The sequence below is a fragment of the Paralichthys olivaceus genome, chromosome 8 (genome assembly GCF_024713975.1).
Source record: "Paralichthys olivaceus isolate ysfri-2021 chromosome 8, ASM2471397v2, whole genome shotgun sequence".
Lineage (NCBI taxonomy): Eukaryota > Metazoa > Chordata > Actinopteri > Pleuronectiformes > Paralichthyidae > Paralichthys > Paralichthys olivaceus.
Genome location: NC_091100.1, coordinates 11,982,702 through 12,004,910, shown reverse-complemented (window position 1 = coordinate 12,004,910; position 22,209 = coordinate 11,982,702). Strand labels below are relative to the sequence as shown.

Genomic DNA, 22,209 nt, shown 5'->3' with positions numbered 1-22,209 from the left:
TGATAAACGCAGCTCTTACCTTCTGCATTTCACGTGTGCTCGCTACATTTTTTACGATTTTAAGTTTTGAACTCATAACAGAAGTCAAACTCTATGTTTAAGTTAATAAACGGTTAAATACGACAAGAAAAGAGTTAAGCTCGAGAAATTTCCACAATCTGGCAATCCAGAAATGATTTTTATTTATGGTTTATAAATGATCTAAGAAAAATGACACATTAATGTGAATAAAGCCACTAAGTACAGCTTATAAACTGTTTATAAATGGAGCCTTATCAGAGTGGCACCAATCTGACAATTACCTTTCAGATTAGTACGTTTAGAATTCTTATGTTTGAAATAAATGATTTTCAATGTTTTGGCTGCTACCTCTTACAAAGAACAATGTTTCACGGTATCATTAAAATAAAAAGTTTCACAATGCATACCTCAAAATCTAGAAAACTACATAGTTGTTCTCCTTTTCTGAAATATTCTGGTTAATTTCAAATACTTGTCAGCAGGTCAAGGGAGAAGCTGAAGGCCTCAGATTGCTATGAGCCACTTAAGATAAAGGTCACTCCAATGTCAGTCGATGGTAAAGAAACGAAAGCAGCTACACCATCAAACTGAAAGAACGAGAAAGTTGAAGACAGTTAAAGCTTTGGTGTGTAAGCAGTGGAAATCAGTTGAAGTGAACTAAAGAGTTTATAATATATATATATATATATATATTTAAATTAATTGGTTAATAGACAATTTAAAATTTCTTTATAGATCAGATGTAGCAATTGATAAGAACAAGTCTCCTTCCTCATGAATTCCCCAACAATTCCCAACGTGTAGTTGAGCTAGTTTCATTACATTTTCAAGAAGTTTCTAGTCTGCCGTTTGAATAACAAGTCCTGCCATATTTAAGGAGGGGGGGGGGGGGGGCATTACACTTTGTATTGTTCAACATTGTTGTCAATTTCTCAGAGAATATTTCATGGGTCTTGATTTTTTTTTAAATTCAGATCTAGTGAATTTCATTGTGGTTTCATAATGTGACTGTTGGCCATGGTGGAGGTATATGCGCTCTACTGAATGCCATTCGACTAATTATTAATAGTTTATATCTGATCTATGATGATTTTAAAAGTAATTAAAGTCATGATTTGCAACTTGTAAATGGTGTCTTATCAGAGATCTGTCTTCTGTCTTTTTTGTATGTTTTGCTCACTCATTCATTCTAAAACAAAAAATACATTAAGATTTAAAATCCTGAGCATAAACCAGGCTGAAGAAAAAGGAACTATCTGTTTTCAAGGCGCGATGATGAGGAAAAATCGTGAAGTTTGAAAAGCACATGAACCCATGTTCTCTGCAGCTCATTAATGAAAAGTTCCAGGTTGGTCTCCATTTACCCGCAGCTGTGTGTGCATGTTCTGGACACACTCGCTGACTCTGTCCGCTGGAAGGCAGGCGGCTGACGGTGATCTGCCTCTGAGGAGAGAAGAAGCGGTGGAAAGTGAAAGGAAGGCTCCATAACGACATCGCAGTCCCCACCGCTCACCGACAGACAACACGCGGAGAGAGGCCCCGGGTCTATCGCTTCCAGGCAGCGGCAGCAGCAGCTCAGCGGCGGCGGCTCAGCGGACACAGCCATGGCTAACATCGCGGTCCAGCGGATCAAGCGGGAGTTTAAAGAAGTTCTCAAAAGCGAAGAGGTGCGGTAACGTCTGTGTGTCACCTCGTGTGTGTTTTAGCCCCAGTCGGCCCCTTCTTTGTCGCTGTTCCCAAGCCATTAGAACGTGAAGTGTCGGGAGAGCTCCGTTACCGTCGCTCCGGTGCGGCAGCGGGTCAGGCCTCAGCGGCGCAACTTCAGCCTGTAGCTCGTAGCTTGGTCTCGGTGTTGTGGCCTGAGCCGTGTCGTTAATGTCGGGTGGGTGTGTTCAGGAAACCCCGGGGATCCTGCTCGACAGGCCCGGTGTGTCCAACAAACAACGTCTGTGCTTGTTATTAATAACCCAGGCTGGTGCGGACCACCCGTCATCTAGCCGTGTCGGCTCGGGTTAGCAGCAGCTAGCCTGCCCACGGTATTTTTGACATCTCATCCACAGTTAGCATTAGCTCGTGTTGTTTTGCTACAGCGTTCACCAACTTCACAAACGTGTTCGTCGCGTATCAGCTGTTGGTTTCATTCCGAAGAGGCAGGAGTCATTTAAAGTGACTGGCGTATCCGCCATGTTTGGATAATGTGGGGTTTGTAGTTAACTTTTCACAGACTGTCTCCTCTGTTAAGCTATCTGCGTTGCTAACGCTAGTACCCGAACGCTTTGCGTGATTCTCTCCCAACAAACGTATTTGTGAGTACAAGTTGAGTGTTGTTGTGAGTGGAGCAGCCGACATGTCTGCAGCTTCGCATCACTGTGTGGTGTCATGGTTGACACAGACATGTCAGGACAGGGCTGAGAGCTGTGAGCCCACCAACAGCAGCAGGGTGTTTTCACTGTGTCCCTCTCATCTGTCCCCACACTCAGACGAGTAAAAACCAGATTAAAGTAGATCTGGTGGACGAGAACTTCACAGAGCTGCGGGGGGAGATCGCAGGTCCTCCAGACACACCGTATGAAGGTACTGTCACACATCTGCATCATTACAGATGTTTGCTACACTTCAGCACGTTGTGAGTTCTCATGTTGAAACATCATGTTTGTCTTTGTCTTGCAGGTGGCAGATATCAGCTCGAAATCAAAATCCCAGAAACATATCCTTTTAATCCACCTAAGGTATGTGCTCCAGTATTCTCCACCTGGTCCTCTGCTCAATTAAGCACTTGTATGTGTTAGCCTGAATATCACTGGTCAATCAACCAATCATTTTTTATTTGTGTAGTCCATATTCACAAATCTAAATTTGCCTCATAGGGCTAAACAAGGTGTGAGATCCTCTGTCCTCAAAACAAGAGGAAGGAAGAACTACCAGAAACAAAAAGTAGAAACCTCAGAGAGGGCCTCATGTGAGGGATCCCTCTCCCAGGACAGACAGAAGTGCAATAGATGCTGTGTGTTGCAAAATAACAGTATTTACAACATTGATTATCAGAAACAGTTTGTAACATATTGGAAAGGTGTGTCAACTTGCACCGCCCATTACATGCTCACCGTTGTTCTGATTAGAAACAAGGTTTCGTTTTGAAAAACCTCAACATGTTGGCTAAAGGATGCTAATAGAAAGCAGGATTCTCTGGCTTGTAAACAGGTTTTCTGATTTCTGTTTACCATTTGCACAGGTTGGTTACTCCAGTTTTGCAGTAGTTATACATTTTACAGTGACAATCTGCTAAAATAAAATATCAAGGAGTCTGACACCAACAGTGTGGATTTTAAACAATATAGATTCTTCAGTTTACGGGAATTGAAGAAATAAAATCCGACAGAGTCCTGGCAACAGAGAAACTGATTTATCCTCAAAGGTTGAAGCACAGAACAGATCCTTTCACAGTATTTGTAATTTCAGCTACATCCATATATATGTTGACATAATAAAGTAAGTTTAGAAGAGCCAAACCAGATTTTTGGAGGCTGATATCAATATGGGAGAGGAAAACATTTTTGATACTGATTAATTTGTACCATTGTACAATGAACTGAAAGTGAAATTGTAAAACAACTATCACGGTAACAAAAAACTGTAAATGTATATAACCATTTTATGGCCCAGCTATATGATTTAGATCATATTTGATTAAAATATGATCAAAACAAGAAAATGTCTCAAAGTCAGGTTATGACTGTGCTTGCAAATCCTTTTTTTCCATGACCTCACTGTTCTTATCTATATAACCACTCATCTGTCTTTCTCAGGTGCGTTTCATCAGTAGGATCTGGCACCCGAATATCAGTTCTGTGACGGGAGCAATATGTCTGGACATTTTAAAAGACCAGTGGTGAGTGAGTCGTACGTGAACCCTCAGACCTTTACGGTGCTTGTTGTAAAAATACAGAACACCCTCCACTTATCTGTTTCAACTCGTTATCTGTGTCACCCAGGGCAGCTGCTATGACGCTGCGGACAGTGCTGTTGTCTCTACAGGCTCTACTTGCTGCGGCAGAACCAGACGACCCACAGGATGCAGTGGTAGCCAATCAGGTGAGAGATGTTTTGTGATTTGCTGCAGCCAGTTATTTCTTCTATTCTGATGGCAAATTACATTTGTAGTAACAATAACATTTTCTTAGAATATTATTTTTGTCAGTGTTTTTCTGTGGACAGTCACAGGCATTTAAACCCAGTCTGTGCCTCTGTGTCCTCACATGTGGCAGACTGTTTTTGTATTTAACCCAGCTTGCTCTCCCCCTCTCTCTCTCTCTCTCTCTCTCTCCTCAGTATAAGCAGAACCCAGAAATGTTCAAACAAACTGCGAGACTGTGGTCTCACTTCTACGCTGGCGCTCCCGTCCCCAGTCTTGAATACAAACGTAAAATAGACAAACTGTGTGCCATGGGCTTTGATAAGGTCAGAACCGCTGAGTTTTTCTTGCACTTTTATACTTTATATCCACCAATGGATGGTGGAGGATGGGAGGGTTTTCACTTGGCAGTTGAGATGAAATAATCCGTTTATTGACTAAAAACTTATCAGAAAGAGTTTTGATAACTGATAAAATAGTTTTGAGTACATTTTTAAGCTGTTGTGATCTTCTTGTGTAATTTGAGTCTTCTCTGTTAGTAAACTTGAATATTTCAAGGTTACGGAACATTGTTCAGACATAAAACATTTGAAGACGTTCCTTTAAACTCATGATCTTTCCTACTTATTAACTTTTTAATAGCTTTTCTGACATTTTATAAACTAAATTAATATGAGTAGAGGGAGAAAACCCCATTTGAAAGCATCTGACAGAGATCACATTTTTCTTTATTCTTCTTTCCTCTGTCATGCAGGACGCAGTAATAGCGGCCTTGTCTTCAAAATCCTGGGACGTGGAAACAGCGACAGAGCTGCTCCTCAGCAATTGAGATCCAGCCAGGTGTGAGGATCCCAAACAAACTCCTGTCATCACAGCATCAGCTCCCCCGGCACATTCCACCATTGCCTTTTCTTTTGATCGCACAGACAACATCCTATTTTCCACAGCAGTACTCTGAACCCACTTATATAGCAAGTTTGATCACTACAAACACCGGTAGAAACACAATCGCCAATATTCTCACCACACTGTTGCCTGTCTGATCCCATGTGTTCATCATGCTGAGTCCCACAAAATCCAATCATGTTTTTCTTGTAATGAGCCCTGAAATATTTCTATCATGCATCTTGTCTTCCATGCCCTTTAATCATATCAGCTTTGAAGCATCATGAAATTTCTTTTTCACAAATGTGTTGTAGTATTGCAAAGAGTAACTGCCACTTTTTCAGGGCAAAAATTGAAGGAAATCCTGCATAATGATGCTTCATTCATCTGCAGAGGTTTGGATGTTCACACTTTTGTCTTCTGCAGAAGTAGAGAAAGATCCCACACACAGACATCCTTCAACATCCACACACATGCAGAGAAGAAAAATGTTATCTGTAAATAGACGCGTGTAAATTTGAAAATACGATGGGGATATACTTTTTTTCTTACATGGCATTGTAAAACAAATTATTTTAAATATAAACTATGCCTAGTTTACAGTTATATGGAAGAGATATCTTTTTATGCTTTGTGACCCATGAGAAATCCCTCTGTCTTGTTTCCTTAAAGATTGACCTGAGGTGGCACAGCCAAAAATCCTGGCCCTAACGGAACAGGAGGTAACAGCCAGCTCAGGCAGTAAAGGTCGTTACTTGTCACCTTTTCTGCTACGCCACAATCCAACCAATCTGTTTATCTTTTCTTATCCTCGCATGTTCTATGCTGCCTTTGTATTTAGTTTGGCTACTTGATGTGATGGGACTTTGAGGTTGAATTGACTCTTTCTGATCTACGGAAAGAGACACCTGGGACTTCTGCTCGGCAAACTGCTCAAGCACACCCAGTTTGGTTTGTGTGTGTGTGCGTGCGCGTAGGGAACCAAAGCCCCCTCTGGTGTATGTTGCGTCCGGCACACTTCGAGAAGGAATGTGTTGAATGTTATTAAGGATTTGAGTTTGCAATGCAATTTGTTGGTTTCTTCAGAGCAGTCAGCTTCAACCACAGGCACGAATTAAGGGATCGCTCACCCTCTCAGCTGTGAGGGGGAGGGGCTTTATCACAAATGACTCCAACAGATCTTTGGCCATATATTGAGGCAATATAGGCGACGCCCTATATTGCCAGAAATGCTTTACAACACAGCCAAATAAAATACTCATGGAGGGTTGTCTTTTACTGATGTTTGAGTCAGACAAGAGGCTGGAACTCCTCTGTTCTGCAGTTTTTTCACATTCTTGATTTGGGGTACATGAACTGTAAATGAATTTCATAGTACAGAAAAGTGGGGCGTTGGTGCATCCTCACACATCCCCTTTTTTTGTTTTTAAGAAAACTCCCTTTTGCTTGACCTCCAGCTCAGTCCCTACCAACACAGCAGCGTATGACAAACACATTGAGTTAATCATGCAATCATCTAATTTGACGTTGAACGAGTTTCCAGGCGAGAAACAAAAAGAATGGTTCATGGTCAAAGGGTAGAATGCAAACACCATCTCCTTTTACTTGTAAATAGTCAGATCCTTGATAAAGAGCCGTCCTGTTATCACTTGGCTGGATCTATATTTTGTAAGAAAAAGAAAGGACAAAAAGAGGCCCCCTCTCCACCACCACCTCCCTGTCTTCCTGGTGTTCTCACTATGTACAATATTGCACGATGACAGCATAAAAAGGGGCTGTTGCATCTCAGTTTCTCCATTTGGATTGAGACTTATTTTTCTTTTTTTGTTTCCTTGGAAGCAAGCATCAGCAGTATAAAAAAGCATGGTTATTTATTGTGACGGTGTCATGTTTCTTTGATTAAAAAACAGTGGAAAATCAAGTTTGCTTGTGTCGTGTCTAAAAAGCTGCAGGTAAAAAAAACATGATGGTGAAGACAGACGCACTCGAGGTAACATCTAAAAGCATTTATTTTCTGGAAAAAAAAATTAAATATGATCAAGAGAATAGGCATACTTTAAACTACATAAAAAATAAGTTGTCCTCAACACAACCTACAGAGGTTTCCACTCAATCGATGCCTAAAACCAGGCTTTAACCAAACAGAACTGACAGAAGTACAAAATATATATCATTGTAAAAGATGGAACAAAATCCTGAACACAAACTTGTATAGTAATATTTCTTTTATGCATTCCAAAACTTGAGCAGTTAAAAAACAAAAAGGTAATTCAAAACCAGCTCGATTTCTGACCCCTTGACCAGGGGACGAGGAGGCAAACAGAGCATGGAACACAGTCTCTAGAAATGTCTGAAAATTCAAATTAGTCTGAGAACACACTGGAAATTAATCAAAAGGCCTTTCAACAGAATAACAGGTGGCGGGTAAGAAACCGTGGAGTTTCTACCTTGCCTCTTAATGCTATAACCAAGCTAAAGCACCTAAACATACCAAAGTTAGAAACCTAAACATACCAAAGTTTATAAAATTTTGGTGCCGGTACATCCGTTTATACATTAATGTTCCCATATTTTAACCATTTGCTGCAATTTTTAACTGGATATTCAAAAAATTTAACTGGAAAGTTGCACATAGGTATTTACAAAAAAAAAAATGAAAATCAACTGTGTAAAACTGGTGAGCTGGGGAAAAGAAATGCAACAGAGGACATGAGGAAGAGGTCAGAAGACAGAGTAGGATTTTTCCCAGGGAATTTAATAAGCAACAATCATAATCAGATTAAAACGTTTGTAAAATGTCCATCCTGTTTTGTTTTTTTCTTATTTTTTTAAAAACAGCTCCACAAAAGAAGCAAAGAGCAACAAACACAAAGGGGAAAAAATAACATGTTTTTTGAGTAACACCTACATACAGTGCACTTTAAATCAAGACTACAAGGTGTTTAAAACCTTCTAGGGTGTCAGTGGTGGTGTGTGTTTAAGTGTGTGTGTTTGTATACTTAATGTGTGTTTTTTACGAAAGGTCCGTAACGTATCCAGGAAAGCTTTAAGAGTCAGAGGAGCATGTGCGTAGGGCTGGGGAGTTTACGTGGAAGAGTATGGCCCGTTCTCTACAGTCTTGATTTCCCCTTCACCGGTTTTCTCTTTACCTGAAAAAGAAAGAAAAAGTTTGATGTCTGCATCATTTACTATCTGTTACTGTCACTGTGATGGAAAAACCTGTCGTCACAGTGTGAAGCTTTAAAATGCAGAATATAATACAAGCCAAAAATAAAACTGATCTTTTCAATCAATAAATAGATAAACACCAAAACTTTGAATGGTATTTTTGGTGGGTTGTAAAAAAATCGAATCCTAGTTACATCCGTGTGTGTGTGTGTGTCCATCCTCCGCTGATTTAATTTGTACTGTATTTTTATATATGCGAAAGGTCTTTTCAAAAAACAAAAATAATAACCAGCAATTTAAAGTTCATTCTACATGATGTGATCCAGCATAGATATCACAACACAGAAGGTTCAGTGTCAGATATTTTGTGACTTCCTCGACAAAACCAACTCACTGCCAGTCCGCCTGCCTTCCCTCCACTGTTGGGCTCGCCCTGCCTTCCAGAGGGCACTCCCCTCATTGTGAACTTGGCATCTCCCTGGTTATCTTTGTTGGACCTGGCTGCACCGCTGTTCTGCTCTTGTGGGAGGGGGCATCTCTCTATGTTCTTCCTCTCACAGGTAACACCCTCAGGGCTGGACTCAGGCTCCATCTCTGTGTCCCCCTGGCTGCCCAGGAGGAGGGCGACTGTCCCTACAGCTGCTCTCCCTGTTTCCCTTCCTGGCTCCCCCTTTCTCACTTTTTCACTCTCACTGCTCACAAATGGCCACCTACTGAGAGAACAGGTTCATATCTGAGGGATGATGGGATGTTGTTCTTTACCTATTGCTTAAAAAGACATAAACTGGGGATAAACAATATTCATCTTCCAATAAAACAAACGTATGATGGTAAATTCCACCTCCGTGTCGTCCCTTCTCCCTGTCCTCTGCTCCTTCCTCCGCTCTTACCTCTGTAAGTCAATCTGTCTCTTTGTCCCTTCATCATTCTGCTGCTGCTGTTTTGACATCTTGGTGTTGGCGGATTCTGCAGACGGATTGGAGTTGGGGTCAGCCGCTCTCTTCCTGCCTCTGCCAGCTCCACCCCCTGTTGGTGCCACAGCTTCCTTCTTTTCAGCTCCAGGAGCGGCAGCTGTCTTAGGTGGACGACCACGTCTTTTCACTGGCGACGCTTCTGTCCCAGCATTGGGGGCCGCATTTTGACTCGGCTCCTCCTGAGAGACAGGGACAAAAAGTCCAGTTAAGAAACCACAGCTGTAAATTGGAGTAGTTTCAGTTCACATCTGGTTGTTGCTTATGAGCTTTTACCTTCTTCCCCTCATCGTTCTTGATTGTTGGGTTCTCATTGTTTTCCTGTACTCGGCTCTCTGATGACTCGATGGCAGCGTTGCTGTTACCACAAGACATATTAAAAGAAGAATCACTTGATTGTAATATTCAGTTTTCTGATGATGTGTATGTGTGAATGAGTGATTACCTGTTCTTGTTGATGGTTGAGGAGCTCAGTGGAGAGGAGTTGGTGCTGGTGTTACTGACTGTGTCTGAGACTGGGGTGGTCTTAGTGAAGATCCGCCTCCCTGGTACCGTCAGAGGTTTGTTCACAGTCGCCAACACTGGAGCTGGTTTAGGCTAAATAAAGAAAGGGAAGGAGGGGTGGGCTTTAATATACCAGTCCAGCCTGCATTAAAGTTCTATATGTACTCAGACACAAGTAGTACACAGTTAGAAGTGTTTCTTACTGACCTTCCCACTGAGCAGCATTTGTCTCATCTCTGTCAACAGATACTCTTTATCATTTTTAAAGTCCTGTGAAGAGATAAATTACAACAGAAAATGTGATTAGCATAAACTGCTCGACTACAAATATCAACCACAGTAGGGATGGACCCATTTATCTGCAGAACATCAGTATCAGCCGACATCCACCTTGTGGTCTCTTGCTGGTCAATTGGACAATAAAATAATGTGTTGGTTATTTCAGCTGTGTATCCTTCTCTAGCTGCAGATTCTGAGAAAGTCCAATAGGTGGTACTGTAACCACCCACAACAGCCACAGTCAAGTGAAAAGTTGTATCAAAGGTTGTTTCATGAATTTGCAATCATTCAAAGATAGATTAAAACAGTACAGTTATTTTATGTATGATGAAGATTTACATTTCCCAAGTAAAAAGGGAGAATAAATAACGTAAAAAAGTGTGTTTATTGCCTTGTCTTGTAAGATGAAGAACTTGGGAGGTAAGACAGGGTCTTTTGGAGAATCCAGGTGACATGCAGTACTCTTGTTGGCAATGACGAAGAGAGCGACATCACAGACGATATACAGCTTCTGTAAACATGACAACACAAGAAATACTGTTAGGATACAAACTCAGTGAGTCATTGTTTGTGCTTCCTTGTTAAAAAAATAGTACCCCTCTATTATCCTACAACTCTTTGGACAACATTTAGTCTCAAGTCATGACTCAATGTGTGTGTGTGTGTGTGTGTACCTCATTGGCCTTTGCATCATCAGGACACTGTGCATCCTTGGTCTGTTTGATGTTCTCCACCATCTTCCTAAGAAAGGCGTGACTGTTGTTCTCGTTCTTCGTCATCAGCACTTCCAGCATGAACCACAGGCATCTAATCAGCATAAGAACACACAACAAACATGCTGTACATCACTGCTGCGATCAGGTGATTGTTTGAGCATTTTCAGAGTTCAAACTATAAATGTCCAACAAACTCACTCTTTGATGTCTTTGAGCTGATCATATTCCTGTGGTTTTGTGAAGTCTGGGTCGTGAGCCAGAAGGTGGATCATATAGGGAACGACATACTCAGGAAGGAGGGAGACGAGTTTTTCTGATGGAGAGAATAACTCATTTTAATGTAATGTAAGAAAAGTTCTAATTCACATTCACACTCCTCCATGTTTGTTTGTATTGTACAAATCTCCTGCCTGTATTTGTGCTGTGTGGAAAAACTGAAAGCACTGTATGATATCACGCAGTAAACTAAATGTATCTATTAAAGCAACCAATATCCATCCCTAAATTAAATGCTGCACTACCATCATATTTTACACATTGTTTTTGTTTCATTTTATTGCTACAATAGTGTGATGACACCTGACTAGACAATTGAGTGAGGTTTCAAGAACACTGACCCTGAGCAAGCGGGTTTTGTTTGATGTACTCTCTGCGGACGGAGATGTTTTTGAGGAGGCACTGTCGGGCGTGGGCGCGGCGCTCCTTCACCGGGTCCTTGGCACACAGGGCAAAGACAGCCAAGTACTCGAGGGGCAGCACCAGTTTGACAAGAGCCAGGTGCAGCTTCTGAGCGAAAATCTGACGAACCTGGTAGCACTCATCCTGTACACAGGGCAAGAAACAGTGGAGTGAAACTCAATTGATCAAACTCGAATAAGAGAGCAAAGAATTTTTTTTACTGGCTATTGATAGTTTCTTTTCCCACTGAGACTATAACAATGGGATGTGAAGGTGAGACTGACATTGATTACAAGGCCGCAGAGCTGAAACTGTTCAGGTGTGATGATGTCATGGTAACACAGCTCCTGGGCCAACTTCATAATGGCTCCACCTGCGGCCAGCCTCAGGCGAGACATGTCTGATTTACTGCGAGGATGAAGGAAGAACGACGGAAAGGTGAATAACAAAGAAAGAGGAAAAAATGTAATACATTTATAAATCGCAAATGTGTTCCCTAGGTATACATTTTTTAAATAATGAATACGTTTGTTTTTCATGGAGCTGTTAGCGTTCATGTGACTCAGCACAGCGATCTTTAACCTCTGATCTACCTGATCTTCTTCTGCTCTGTGAGGTCTCCCTCGCTGACCAACATGGCTGACAGCAGACGGAGGGTGGAGTTTGCAGACTTGGATTGGTTGTTCTTCATTCCTAATAACCAACGCACCAGCAGCTTGATGGCCTGCACCTGTGGTAAGAGGAAGGAAGGAAATAAGACAATATAATCCTCCTTCGTCTTTACAGTCAAGCTTCCTTTTTTTTTATTTTATTTTATTTTTTTACAATCAGCACCTCACAACACTACATTAGGGATGTTCAATCATGGAGTATAACAATTACACATATTGGACTTAAATGAAATAATTAACAGATGTTGTTTACCTTAGCTAGAACTTCAGGTGAGACTTCCTCATCAGTGGTCCACAGCTTACCATTCTTGTTTCCCACTGACTGTAGATGCAAAGGGCATGACAGTGACAATGTGCAATAAATGTGCCATAAATATGTATGTAAATAGGTTCATCATCACATACTCTGTCATTCATGAGCAAGTCCTTCACGATGAAGTTCGCCACAATGGACTTCATTGGTGAAGCAAACTGATCTGGGGCCAGCATCGAGATGTGGCCCAATGACACGAGAGGAGTGATGAGCTGTTCTGGGACGTCTGCGTTCAGACTACGTGAAAGAGGCTGGGGGTGAGGTAAAACACATGGTCAGGACATCCGAACAAGAACAATAAAAGCTAACATGAAAAAACAACAACATTTGAAATCATCTGTCTGTAACGCAAGATAGATCCATGCAGGTTCAGTTTGGAAATGGTGTCCTACCTCAAAGATCTGTGCGAGCTGCACTTCCTTGTTGTTAAAGATGGCATGGATACAGTGGACAGCCTGCTTGGCCTGGTGAGGTGTTCCACGCTTTGCTTTCTGATGCAGTATGGGAATCAGCGTCCTGATGGATATAACAGATATAAAGCATAATAGGGTGTCCATAAAAAACAGAGTCTTTATTTACTTCAGTCAACATCTGGACTGGTGTGGACTCAAGTATCACACAGGTGGACTTTTAAATTGTTCAAAAGAAACCTTTTATAGACTGAGTATGATTAGATAGTGTTTTTAATGTAGGTATACTAGCGCCTGAGAAACATGTATTACACAAGCACAACATATAGTTTAAATTCATTATTTGCACATGTTCACTTCATATCATTTTCTGTTTTCATAGTTCTCTTACGATTTTATCTGTTGTAACTCCGCCTCGATCTTTTGTCCAGTGTTTCTGAATATCTGTATCGCTGCTTCTGCCACTTTGTCATCCTCCATCTTCAAACACTGCAGCAGAGACTCATAGGTCTCTGCTGAGTGGAAAGCTGTGGGATGGGTAAATGACAGCACCTAGACAGAATGAAATACGGTCGATATAGATTACTTTCTCACATTCATTCATCAGATTTCGTATCAGGAAAATATATAATCCAGCCCTAAACCACAGTAGAAGTGATTATTTGATTTGAAACTTCTTTGCTTGGTCTGTGTGGTGTACCTTGAGTAGCTCCAGGCCCGAGCGGATGGCTGTGTCAGGGGTAACACCCTCCTCATCATCATCAGCTGTGCCCTCAGTGGACTTGTTAAGCAGCTTCACCAGAGCACTGAAACAAAATAGTTAATATTTTACCATCTTTAAATTAAACTAATCAAAACCTTTGCGTTAACAGAAAAAACTAAGCAGCAAAAAATAAAAATAAAAATCTGTATGCTGTACAATTTAGCCACTAGTCATTGGGTACGAATTCTTCCTTTGTCATGGTGTTTTTCCATAAAGCAGAAAGGGTTAAATGTATGCCCTGACTGAGGCCTGCAGTTACATCTCACCCCCACTAGGTGTCTCAGTGAATGAGAAAAGCCTGTTGGTGCTGTTACACAATGACACAATGTTCACAATGTTCATAAAGCTCACAATCACTGAGATGGGGAAACACTGCTGGTTTGCCTCTGTTTGGTGTATTGCACCAAAGCACACTCATGTAAAACAGAACAAGACTTATGTATTTTAGTGCCTTTCAATTTTAATCAAACTTTACTGAGTTCTAGAGCATGTGAGAAATGTTTTCTGACCTGATGGCCTCAGAGTCGATGTGGACGGGAGCGATTCGCTCCAGCAGGAACTTGACCATCTCCAGGAAGGGGTTGGTGGGCTGTTTGGGAAACGTCAGCTTACGAGTGATCTCCCTCTGCACAAAGTACAAACATCAATACCGTTAATGGTAACATTTAAGGATTTGAGCTCATATATCTGCAGACCATTTACACCGAGGTTTGTATTACTATATCTCTGACAACTTTCAAATATTACAGTTTCATTTTCAGATAACTAAAAATAAATCACAACAGAAAGACCGGCACATCTGTTATTGTTTCTTTGCTCTGTACCGAGTTAAAGATCAACACACTTCACCATGAGAGGTCATCTCATCAGGTTCATTATAATGATGTAACAGCTGATTAACATGAGAATAAAAACTAAAACAAACGATTTCCTTTGTTATGGCAAACCAGGATCAAATGTGAATAATTTTTTCTGTTGTATCATGATTTAATTTGCTACTGCTACCATAAAGACGTATGCCATTTTGAATGTGATTGCACCTTAAAAATACAGATAACTGTTTTCAGTATGTACGTATGGAAAGGTGTACTGAGGCAGCAGGGTAGAAATAAAGTTCAAAATCAATAGGATAGGAGCCGTCTGTCTGTGAGTCCAGGATGGATGAGTATTCAGTGTCCTCTCACCACACAGATCTCAGCCTGCTTGCAGGAGCAGGTCGGGCTGATGAGCATCTCCAGCTGGACTCTGAGCTTCTCGTCCTCACCGAGAACCTGGTTGAACTTCTTCATGAAGTCCTGGGCCTTTCCTGCATCCGGCAGGTTCTCTGGAAAGACCAAACAGAGCGATAAGGATGCCACTCACATAATTAGTTTTTAAGCAATGATTTGAAATGCTGTTTATCATGGTGTGTTTCCAACTTACTCGCAATACTCATCAACTTCCCAAACATGGCTGTGTTATTGGCCTCGGACTGCCAGAGGAGAGAGCGACAGGTCATTTGTTTGATGAGACATTGGCATTAAAAGACATGGAGGAGCTGGACAGTTTTGTGTGCGAGCTCACCACTGGTAGCTTGTGAAGGTCCAGCAGCTCTTTGACGAGGCCTCGAAGCATGTTCTGACACTTCCACATCTCATTCAGAGCCCTGAGAGAACAGAACAAACAGAAAGATGAGAAAACAAGTGAGAGGTGGCAAAACAAAAGAAGCAATCAACGTACTGTCCTTGTGATATGTGCCATTAACCCTTTTTTGTGACATTTGCTTTCATGTTATCATGACAGTGGGTTGATCTTGCTGGCATTGAAATCCAGTTCGGTTTTTGAGTTTTACTTTGGAAAAAAAACTAATCTCAGTTTGACTTGGGCATGGAAATGCAGAAAAAAATAAGCTTAATGGAACCCAAAATATCACACGGCTCCACTTCACTGCCTGATCAACATAACAATCATAACGTTTCCAAAATGTGCTTCAGAAATGAAATGATTACAGACAGATGGAAATACTTTTTATATGCCTTGGGGATAGAAACTGTGTTAATGGCAAACATGCATTGAAACAAACAGGCCAGTATATGTGTGTGCAATATAAAATGTGAAGCAGTGTGTTAACTGACTTGACAGCATTTGTGTCCAGGCAGGCGTACAGGTAGTAGAGACACTTCATCTTCTCTTCTGTGTCAAGGCTGTGAGGGACCATGTACTGGGCAAAGATCTTCTCAACTAATAACCTGTAGAAAGGTTCATCACATAGGAACATAGGAAAGGAATCAATGTTATTTTCACCTCGAAACGATAAGCATTTTGTGTCTGCAGCTATGAACAAGTTCTATTTAAGACATTTTTGATTCTACTTGAAATGAAAATTAAGACCCACTCCATGCACACAAGAACTAATATTTGTTCTTCTTAGGAAATTTTCAGTGACCCCTGGCAGAACCATCAGATCTAATTTTAAGACAATTTAATACTTTTATTTATAAAATCGACCTGAAGACATGTCAAGAATTAATTTCATGGCCAAAACTGAATAAGATTCGTGTTCGACATGTTCATCATGAATATTACTGCAACACTTTGTAGCTTTCTTTCTGATTGCTCATAGAAGAAAATGTATTACACATATCATGCTAAGTCCCTGCCTTGATGGCTGCTTCTCGACAAGTTAATTCAGTCTATATGAAGAGTATGTTCTCACTTGTCATCTATGCTGTTCTGATAATATATGTGCAGCAGCTTGTCTTTAATCCAGGTGATCTTCTGAGCAGACTCCTTCCCGGCCTCATGGTGTAGACAGTATTTCTTATAAAGCTGAGCCAGGCCCATCATGGCCTCCTTACGCACACGCCACTGTAGAGGAAGAGGGAGGAGAAAGGATTAAATTTAGATGAGGGAAATCAATTTTCTAGTTTTATGGTGGAAGGAATCTGGTGTTGAGAGAAATTGCTGCACTGTTCGTACTCTCAGATAAAAACATACTTTGAAACTGTATGAGAATCTACATGTTAATGTGGGAGAGATGTGATTAAGGACTCAGAAATTGTATTTCAAGTATCTCCGAGCTCCATGACTGCTGATCAGTAGAAGATACATGGGTCAACTGCTCTACTGCTGTTTAAAATAGTATTTCATTTTTTCCTCCATGGCAAAGAATATCTGCAGCACATTTATCTCACCCTCTTGTCCAATGTCCTTTCCCGTACAAAGCCCAACAGTTGGTCGTTGACCAAGTTGAGGTCTTTCTTTCCGGCATTGATGATTGTCACAATGACATCATGACGGATGGCTTCCTCTGGGTCATGGGAACGCACCTTTAAGTACTCTGATTGGGTCAAGAAGAAAAAGACACAATATTGTTTAGATTAGTTCATTTGAGGGGAGTAGAAGAGTGAAGAAGACACTTAGTGATTAGCACTGATTCAGGAACACAAACATAAGTAAAAGCACACCTGTTAGGTCTCTGGCCAGGTCTGGGTGGTTCATGAGGCAGTGACTGGCAAACTTTACACACTCTAGCCTCACTGGAACGTGGATGTCATTGAACCTGGATGAAAATAGCAGTTACACATGCAATAAACTCAGCTGAGTCACCAGAAAGCAGGTGAAGGCAAAAGTGATTGATAGATGAAATGCAAATTCAGTGTCTTTAAGAACTTAAGCAAATGTTAAGTAAGAACATTAAGTAAGTCAGCTGACTATGAGAGTTCCTTCTATTTATCTCAACTGACTCTGATCATCAACATTTTGTATAATAATCTTTTCACGCTCAGTCATAAGATATGTTGCTCGTGTTTCTCATGGTTGAAATAAATCAGCTTATTCAATATCTGAGTGTGTATGTTTGTGTGCACACATGTAACTCACCGTCCTAAGAAGCACTGCCACAGTGGTCTGTTCTGTGAGGCCAGCTCTGAGTCTTTGGCCCCAAACAACTTAGCTAGCAATCGCACAACCGCCAGGCGCTCCTCGCCATCATTGCTCTGCAAACACAACACAAAAAAATATTTTACAACTGATTGGATATTGCTTTTACAAAGGGGGACAACGGGAAGGACTGATGACCTGAAAACATAATACCTCCTGCTACGGCTGTCAACAGTGTGGAGGTGTAAGGTGTGGACAGTCATTTTTGGGGTTGTGCGTTTGTTTGTTTGTTGTATACCTTAAGTTTGAACTCTAGCTGTGGCATGACAGAGGTAAGCAGCATTGGGTCGATGGCAAACAGCTCCTGGATGAGGTCAAAGACGTGCTCTGATAGGTCACTGACTGATGACTTTCCCATCACTAAAACCTGATTGAAGAACTAAGAAAAAAATAAAAAATAAACACTGTTAGAAAGAAAGCAATCTATGTTGACAGAGTCTGAGGACAAGGTCAGAGAAACAGGAACACAGGGTATAACTGACAATGAATAATTGAGACATGACAGAAAATAAATAGACAGCAGGATGCTACTCACATTTGCAATGCACGTCTCTATGGTCTGGACAGTTCTCTTCAGAAGAGTCTTGGCAAGGTCATATGCTTGCTTGTTCAGATTCTGTTACAAGCAAAGTTAAACACTGGTTAGCTTGTTCAATCTTGTACTCAAACACTCACATAACAGATGCACAGAACTTCCCAGGTTTTGGTCAGTGTTACATATAGTCTCGCACAGGAGGACAATCTGCACAGCACTGTGTCAGCTCTGGAAAATTATCAATCATCTTGAGATTCAGCGTTAATGTTTCTGACATTTCAGATGCCTCCTCTTTTGGTGGAACATTTGCCGATGGGCAGGTTATCACTGAAATTAAAATTGGTAATTCCCTACATGAAAACAACACAAGTAAAAGAAGTATGTCAACTGTAGTTTTTCTTAAAAGAAAGTTGTTTGTTGCTCCAAAAGACATTCATTCAAGTTAAGCATCATAAGTGTTGTGAACTCAGATTAGGTTTATTGACAGAAAGCAAGAACAAAAGTGAATGCGAAGAAATCAAATGAGTGCGTATATGCGTCTCACCTTGTGTGCAGGGATGAGGTTAATAAGGATGGTATCCAGCAGCTCCTGTGTGACTCCGTCTCCCTCCATGATGATAGAACTCATCAGATCCATCATGTGCATCTGAACCTTCTGGTTGTGGCTGTTACTGTGGAGAAAGAACAGAGACGGAGACAGACGTAGGGTTAGGGTGGAACATAAGGGCTGATAAACAGTGACAGGTCTGAATGTAGAAGTGTTCACATATCAGATATGAGGAGGAAAAAAAATAAAGGGCACAGCAGCAGATAACAAGGGCCTTACTTGATTACAGAGAAGAGTGTTTTAAAAAGCTGGATGAAGATCTCATTGCAGTCCTCAAGTTCAAAACATATGTTGTATGACTTCACCCATGCCAAGTTCTACAGAAAAACAAAATGTTATTCCTTCATCAGCCATAATTCAACAGTGTGTTTTCACAATCCATATAACAGAAGTAGGACAGCAACTTTTATTATTTTCATGAGCCATATGCAGATTTTTTTCTTTGATTAATTGTTTGATCTATGAAATGTTATTATCAAAATTAAAATACTGCCAATGACAAATTCAAAAGAATCCAAAACCCTAAGGTAAACAAGCAAACAAGCAGCAAATCCTGCCATTTAAGAAACTGGCATCTGAGAATATGTAGCATTCAATTATTTTTGCTTGAAAAAGGACAAATATTTTTTATTTATTATTGGACTGTCAAAATAGTTAAATATTATTTGTTCCAAAAGTAGTATCCCTTCTTGAGCCCCTATTATGTTTTTATATGGAATAAGCGCCTTACTTCCAGCAGGTAGAAGTATCTGTTGAACTGAGGGCTCTTGGTGTCTTCCAGTCCCTTCAGTTGTCTGGTGATGAAAAGGAAGATGTCCTGGAGAAAAACACAGAGAAACCTTAGAGCATGAAATAGATTTAATATTGCTAATTTAAAAAAATATTTTCTGGAAGAGAACAGCAGATTTGTTCAGGGGAAGCAGGGACAAGGTTGATCACTGTGGTTTTACAAGAAACACTTGGTCGATCGGGACAGCACAATGACAAGATGATGCGGCTGCAAAATCCCAAAAGACTTATTTTTGTAGATTTTGTTTTAATGTTTCTAGTTCAAAACAAGTCAAGTAAAGAAATCCTTACGATCCCCAAAGAGCAATTTGTTGCAGAGCCAGCAATCAGTGCATGAGAAAACAGAGGGTCAAAAAGTACAAGGTTCACAAAGTCTCATTTAAAAAGGCCAATGACAGCATTCACGAATCAGCTTTTAAATCTATTTGTTCTGCATTTAGGCCAGAGGGTAGCAACATAAACTCTTTAAACAGTGGAGGGCTTAAATCCGACATTAATTAAGACAGGACGACTTACAACAGTTAGGGAATTCTGACACTATTGGGCCATGAACAGGGTCGTCACTGCTGAGGAGGGCCAGGATGACAGAATCGTCAGCAAACTTAATTATGTGACCCTGTGCATGTTGGCTTTGAAAATCATTTGTATATAAAAAAAATAAAAGATGCTTCAATAAAACCAGATTTAATACATTTTTCATGGTATTGCCAAATGAAGATTAATGACTTGAGAGACAGACAGGGTCTTTGTGCCCATATATTATGTAAAGATAATGCAACTTATTTAGAAATGGAATGGAATAGTGTTTTACGTGAATGTCAACTGCCTCATAGTTACAAGCAAAACACACTCTTACCTAGGAAATATTGCACGTAGTGGCTTACATGACTACAACAGCAGCAAGGAATGTATATTCATATCCCGACAGTTGACATTTCAACTGGTGTCATGAGCACATGTGTGAAACTTAGATTGGTTTTGAAATGTTTCCTTGGGGCTAGTGCTGAGCAAGTTGATTAAGAGTTTCATACATTTGTCCAGTTTCTAACCTTGAGTTTGTCGTGGGAGGTGTAGGGGGCCTCAGGAGCATAGATCCTGAAGATGTCAGCCAGACAGCAGGCCACCAGTAGCCGTACGTCTTTGTTTGGGTTCCTGAGGAAGAACTCTGAAGCGAGATGGAGTGCTAGGTTGAGATACTGCTGCTTTTCCTCTTCAGAGTCTTGATCCATGTCCATGTAGGTCTTCACCACCATCTGTGAACCAGAGCAACCAGAAAGGACGGTGAGATGGGAAGCATTTTGATAAAAAATAGTGAAATAAAATGTTTTGACAGGTTTACATGAGGTTGTCCAGTGTCCTCAGTGTTTTGTCAATTGCTAGAGACAGAAGTATTAGTGTAAAGCTGTTGTGGCAGAAGGTTTGGACAGGAACACCCCTCTTCTTCTCTGGCATAGAATACTGAAATTACAAAGCAGTGATCGAGCTGGCAAAGCTACTTAAAAGAGGCAAACAACTATTTTTTAAACCCAATGACTCTACTTGCATGGCTGACTGACGAGAACTGTAACAGCTAGTTATTTTGGGCCACTGTGGTTGTTTTAATCAACCTCAAGGATGCTTGCCTTTGGGAAGATTTTGTGAGCATCATATTTGCTTTGTAAAATAACAATTAAGACACTATATCTCAAAAAAAAAGAAGAAAATATTTTTTTTTTTTTACCATGACATTACTTTAAGCTAGCATTGGCTGATGAAGTGACCTGGCTGATATTGTTGAAGGGCTCCAGGTCGCATGCAACCAAAAATCTGTGAAGTGCGACTAAACATTTTTCTTGGTCACATAACATGGTGTTTCTGTATTTGATCAAGACAAATCACCTCTGTCTCCTCTAATCTCTTGAGTTTACACACAGTCCACAGGCCAGCCCCGCCCCCACACACAGACAATTGGACAGTGAAGTAGAGATAAGAGAGGAGAGTTCAGCAACAAGAAACACTATACTTTAAACAGTGGCGACAAAAAACTGTTTAATAAAGGGTTTCCATGACGGACCGCGGAGCAGCGGTTGGTTTGTACCGCGTTAGACTCTCCTGTCTCTCCACACTACTGCTGACCTGCACTCACTTTACACTTAAACAATAAACACCAATACTAATAGCAAGTTATTAGGATCTGAACAGTCTTCAAGTTTACTTTGTGTTTGTTTGATTAGCTTCAGAATTTATATTAAGAAAATGTGTTATTTAAACACATTGAAAGAAGTCCAACATACACACAACACGAGACGCACACAGCCAGGGCATCAGTGTTTAAGTGACCGTAACGATTAGGATTCATGATCCAACATCATTGATTAATGGTTAAACTGTCAAGAAAAGGTATAATAGGTGCATTATTGCGATGCCAAAAGGCACAATGAGTTGAGTTCAGCATCATGTTATCTAAAAGGAAAATTTGAGAACCAGGAGACATACTCATATTTAAGACATTTGGAGATGATGATGCAATCACATGCATTCACTTCCTGATCCTGATTGAGACCTACTACTTAGCTACTAGCGGTGAATGCTAATGTTTACTGTCAGTAGTTCCACCTGGTCATTGGTCCAAAGAAAGAAATCCCTGGTCTTACTTTTCACCATTGCTGTCCCTCCTTTTTAGTATTTTCTGTGACTAAGAAACTGAATGCAATTTAAGAATCTACTTCCTGTTTACACTGGCACGAGCATGCCCAGTGTACAAGAATAGACATGTGATATTCATCAGGTGTTAGTATATGGAAGTAAATACTTTTGATGAGCAGCTAAGACGCTTGTCTGAACAGATATATTTTTGGTATAAAAAT

At 40.7% G+C, this 22,209-nt stretch overlaps 2 protein-coding genes across 9 annotated transcripts in view; one reads left to right on the top strand and one right to left on the bottom strand.

The window, feature by feature from the left end:
* The first annotated feature begins 1,289 nt into the window (after positions 1-1,289).
* ube2kb (ubiquitin-conjugating enzyme E2Kb (UBC1 homolog, yeast)) lies at positions 1,290-6,959 on the top strand. Its single transcript, XM_020100467.2, has 7 exons — positions 1,290-1,688; positions 2,502-2,595; positions 2,692-2,750; positions 3,828-3,910; positions 4,014-4,113; positions 4,351-4,479; positions 4,908-6,959. The coding sequence occupies exons 1-7, from the start codon at positions 1,626-1,628 to the stop codon at positions 4,980-4,982; spliced, it is 603 nt and encodes a 200-aa protein (XP_019956026.1). The 5' UTR covers positions 1,290-1,625; the 3' UTR covers positions 4,983-6,959.
* Positions 6,960-7,029: 70 nt separating this feature from the next.
* The window catches only part of pds5a (PDS5 cohesin associated factor A), a 21,426-nt gene continuing 6,246 nt past the window's right edge, over positions 7,030-22,209 (bottom strand). For 4 of the 8 annotated variants that reach the window (XM_069530972.1, XM_020100414.2, XM_020100415.2 and 1 more), the window contains 32 exons: positions 20,413-20,616; positions 19,305-19,391; positions 18,794-18,891; positions 18,512-18,638; positions 17,968-18,048; positions 17,671-17,811; positions 17,373-17,488; positions 16,958-17,052; positions 16,685-16,830; positions 16,207-16,358; positions 15,626-15,739; positions 15,075-15,156; positions 14,934-14,982; positions 14,696-14,835; positions 14,021-14,136; positions 13,449-13,554; positions 13,140-13,300; positions 12,731-12,854; positions 12,431-12,589; positions 12,279-12,347; positions 11,948-12,084; positions 11,639-11,762; positions 11,294-11,498; positions 10,875-10,989; positions 10,635-10,767; positions 10,352-10,471; positions 9,889-9,951; positions 9,623-9,774; positions 9,454-9,535; positions 9,097-9,359; positions 8,601-8,919; positions 7,773-8,187 (listed from right to left, as the gene is read on the bottom strand). In XM_069530972.1, coding sequence (XP_069387073.1) covers positions 8,149-8,187; positions 8,601-8,919; positions 9,097-9,359; positions 9,454-9,535; positions 9,623-9,774; positions 9,889-9,951; positions 10,352-10,471; positions 10,635-10,767; positions 10,875-10,989; positions 11,294-11,498; positions 11,639-11,762; positions 11,948-12,084; positions 12,279-12,347; positions 12,431-12,589; positions 12,731-12,854; positions 13,140-13,300; positions 13,449-13,554; positions 14,021-14,136; positions 14,696-14,835; positions 14,934-14,982; positions 15,075-15,156; positions 15,626-15,739; positions 16,207-16,358; positions 16,685-16,830; positions 16,958-17,052; positions 17,373-17,488; positions 17,671-17,811; positions 17,968-18,048; positions 18,512-18,638; positions 18,794-18,891; positions 19,305-19,391; positions 20,413-20,616 — 4,119 coding nt within the window. In that variant the 3' untranslated portion in view covers positions 7,773-8,148. Of the gene's footprint in view, positions 8,188-8,600; positions 8,920-9,096; positions 9,360-9,453; positions 9,536-9,622; positions 9,775-9,888; positions 9,952-10,351; positions 10,472-10,634; positions 10,768-10,874; positions 10,990-11,293; positions 11,499-11,638; positions 11,763-11,947; positions 12,085-12,278; positions 12,348-12,430; positions 12,590-12,730; positions 12,855-13,139; positions 13,301-13,448; positions 13,555-14,020; positions 14,137-14,695; positions 14,836-14,933; positions 14,983-15,074; positions 15,157-15,625; positions 15,740-16,206; positions 16,359-16,684; positions 16,831-16,957; positions 17,053-17,372; positions 17,489-17,670; positions 17,812-17,967; positions 18,049-18,511; positions 18,639-18,793; positions 18,892-19,304; positions 19,392-20,412; positions 20,617-22,209 lie in introns of all 8 variants that reach the window. The other 4 variants (XM_069530975.1, XM_069530976.1, XM_069530977.1 and 1 more) reach the window with 2 other exon arrangements.

What these genes read in the sequence shown, in the direction of transcription:
- ube2kb (XM_020100467.2), top strand. Translation starts at nt 1,626, where the DNA reads ATGGCTAACATCGCGGTCCAGCGGATCAAGCGGGAGTTTAAAGAAGTT. An exon ending in TCCAGACACACCGTATGAAG is followed by an intron (nt 2,596 to 2,691) that starts GTACTGTCACAC and finishes TTTGTCTTGCAG; the next exon opens with GTGGCAGATATCAGCTCGAA. An exon ending in ATCCTTTTAATCCACCTAAG is followed by an intron (nt 2,751 to 3,827) that starts GTATGTGCTCCA and finishes TGTCTTTCTCAG; the next exon opens with GTGCGTTTCATCAGTAGGAT.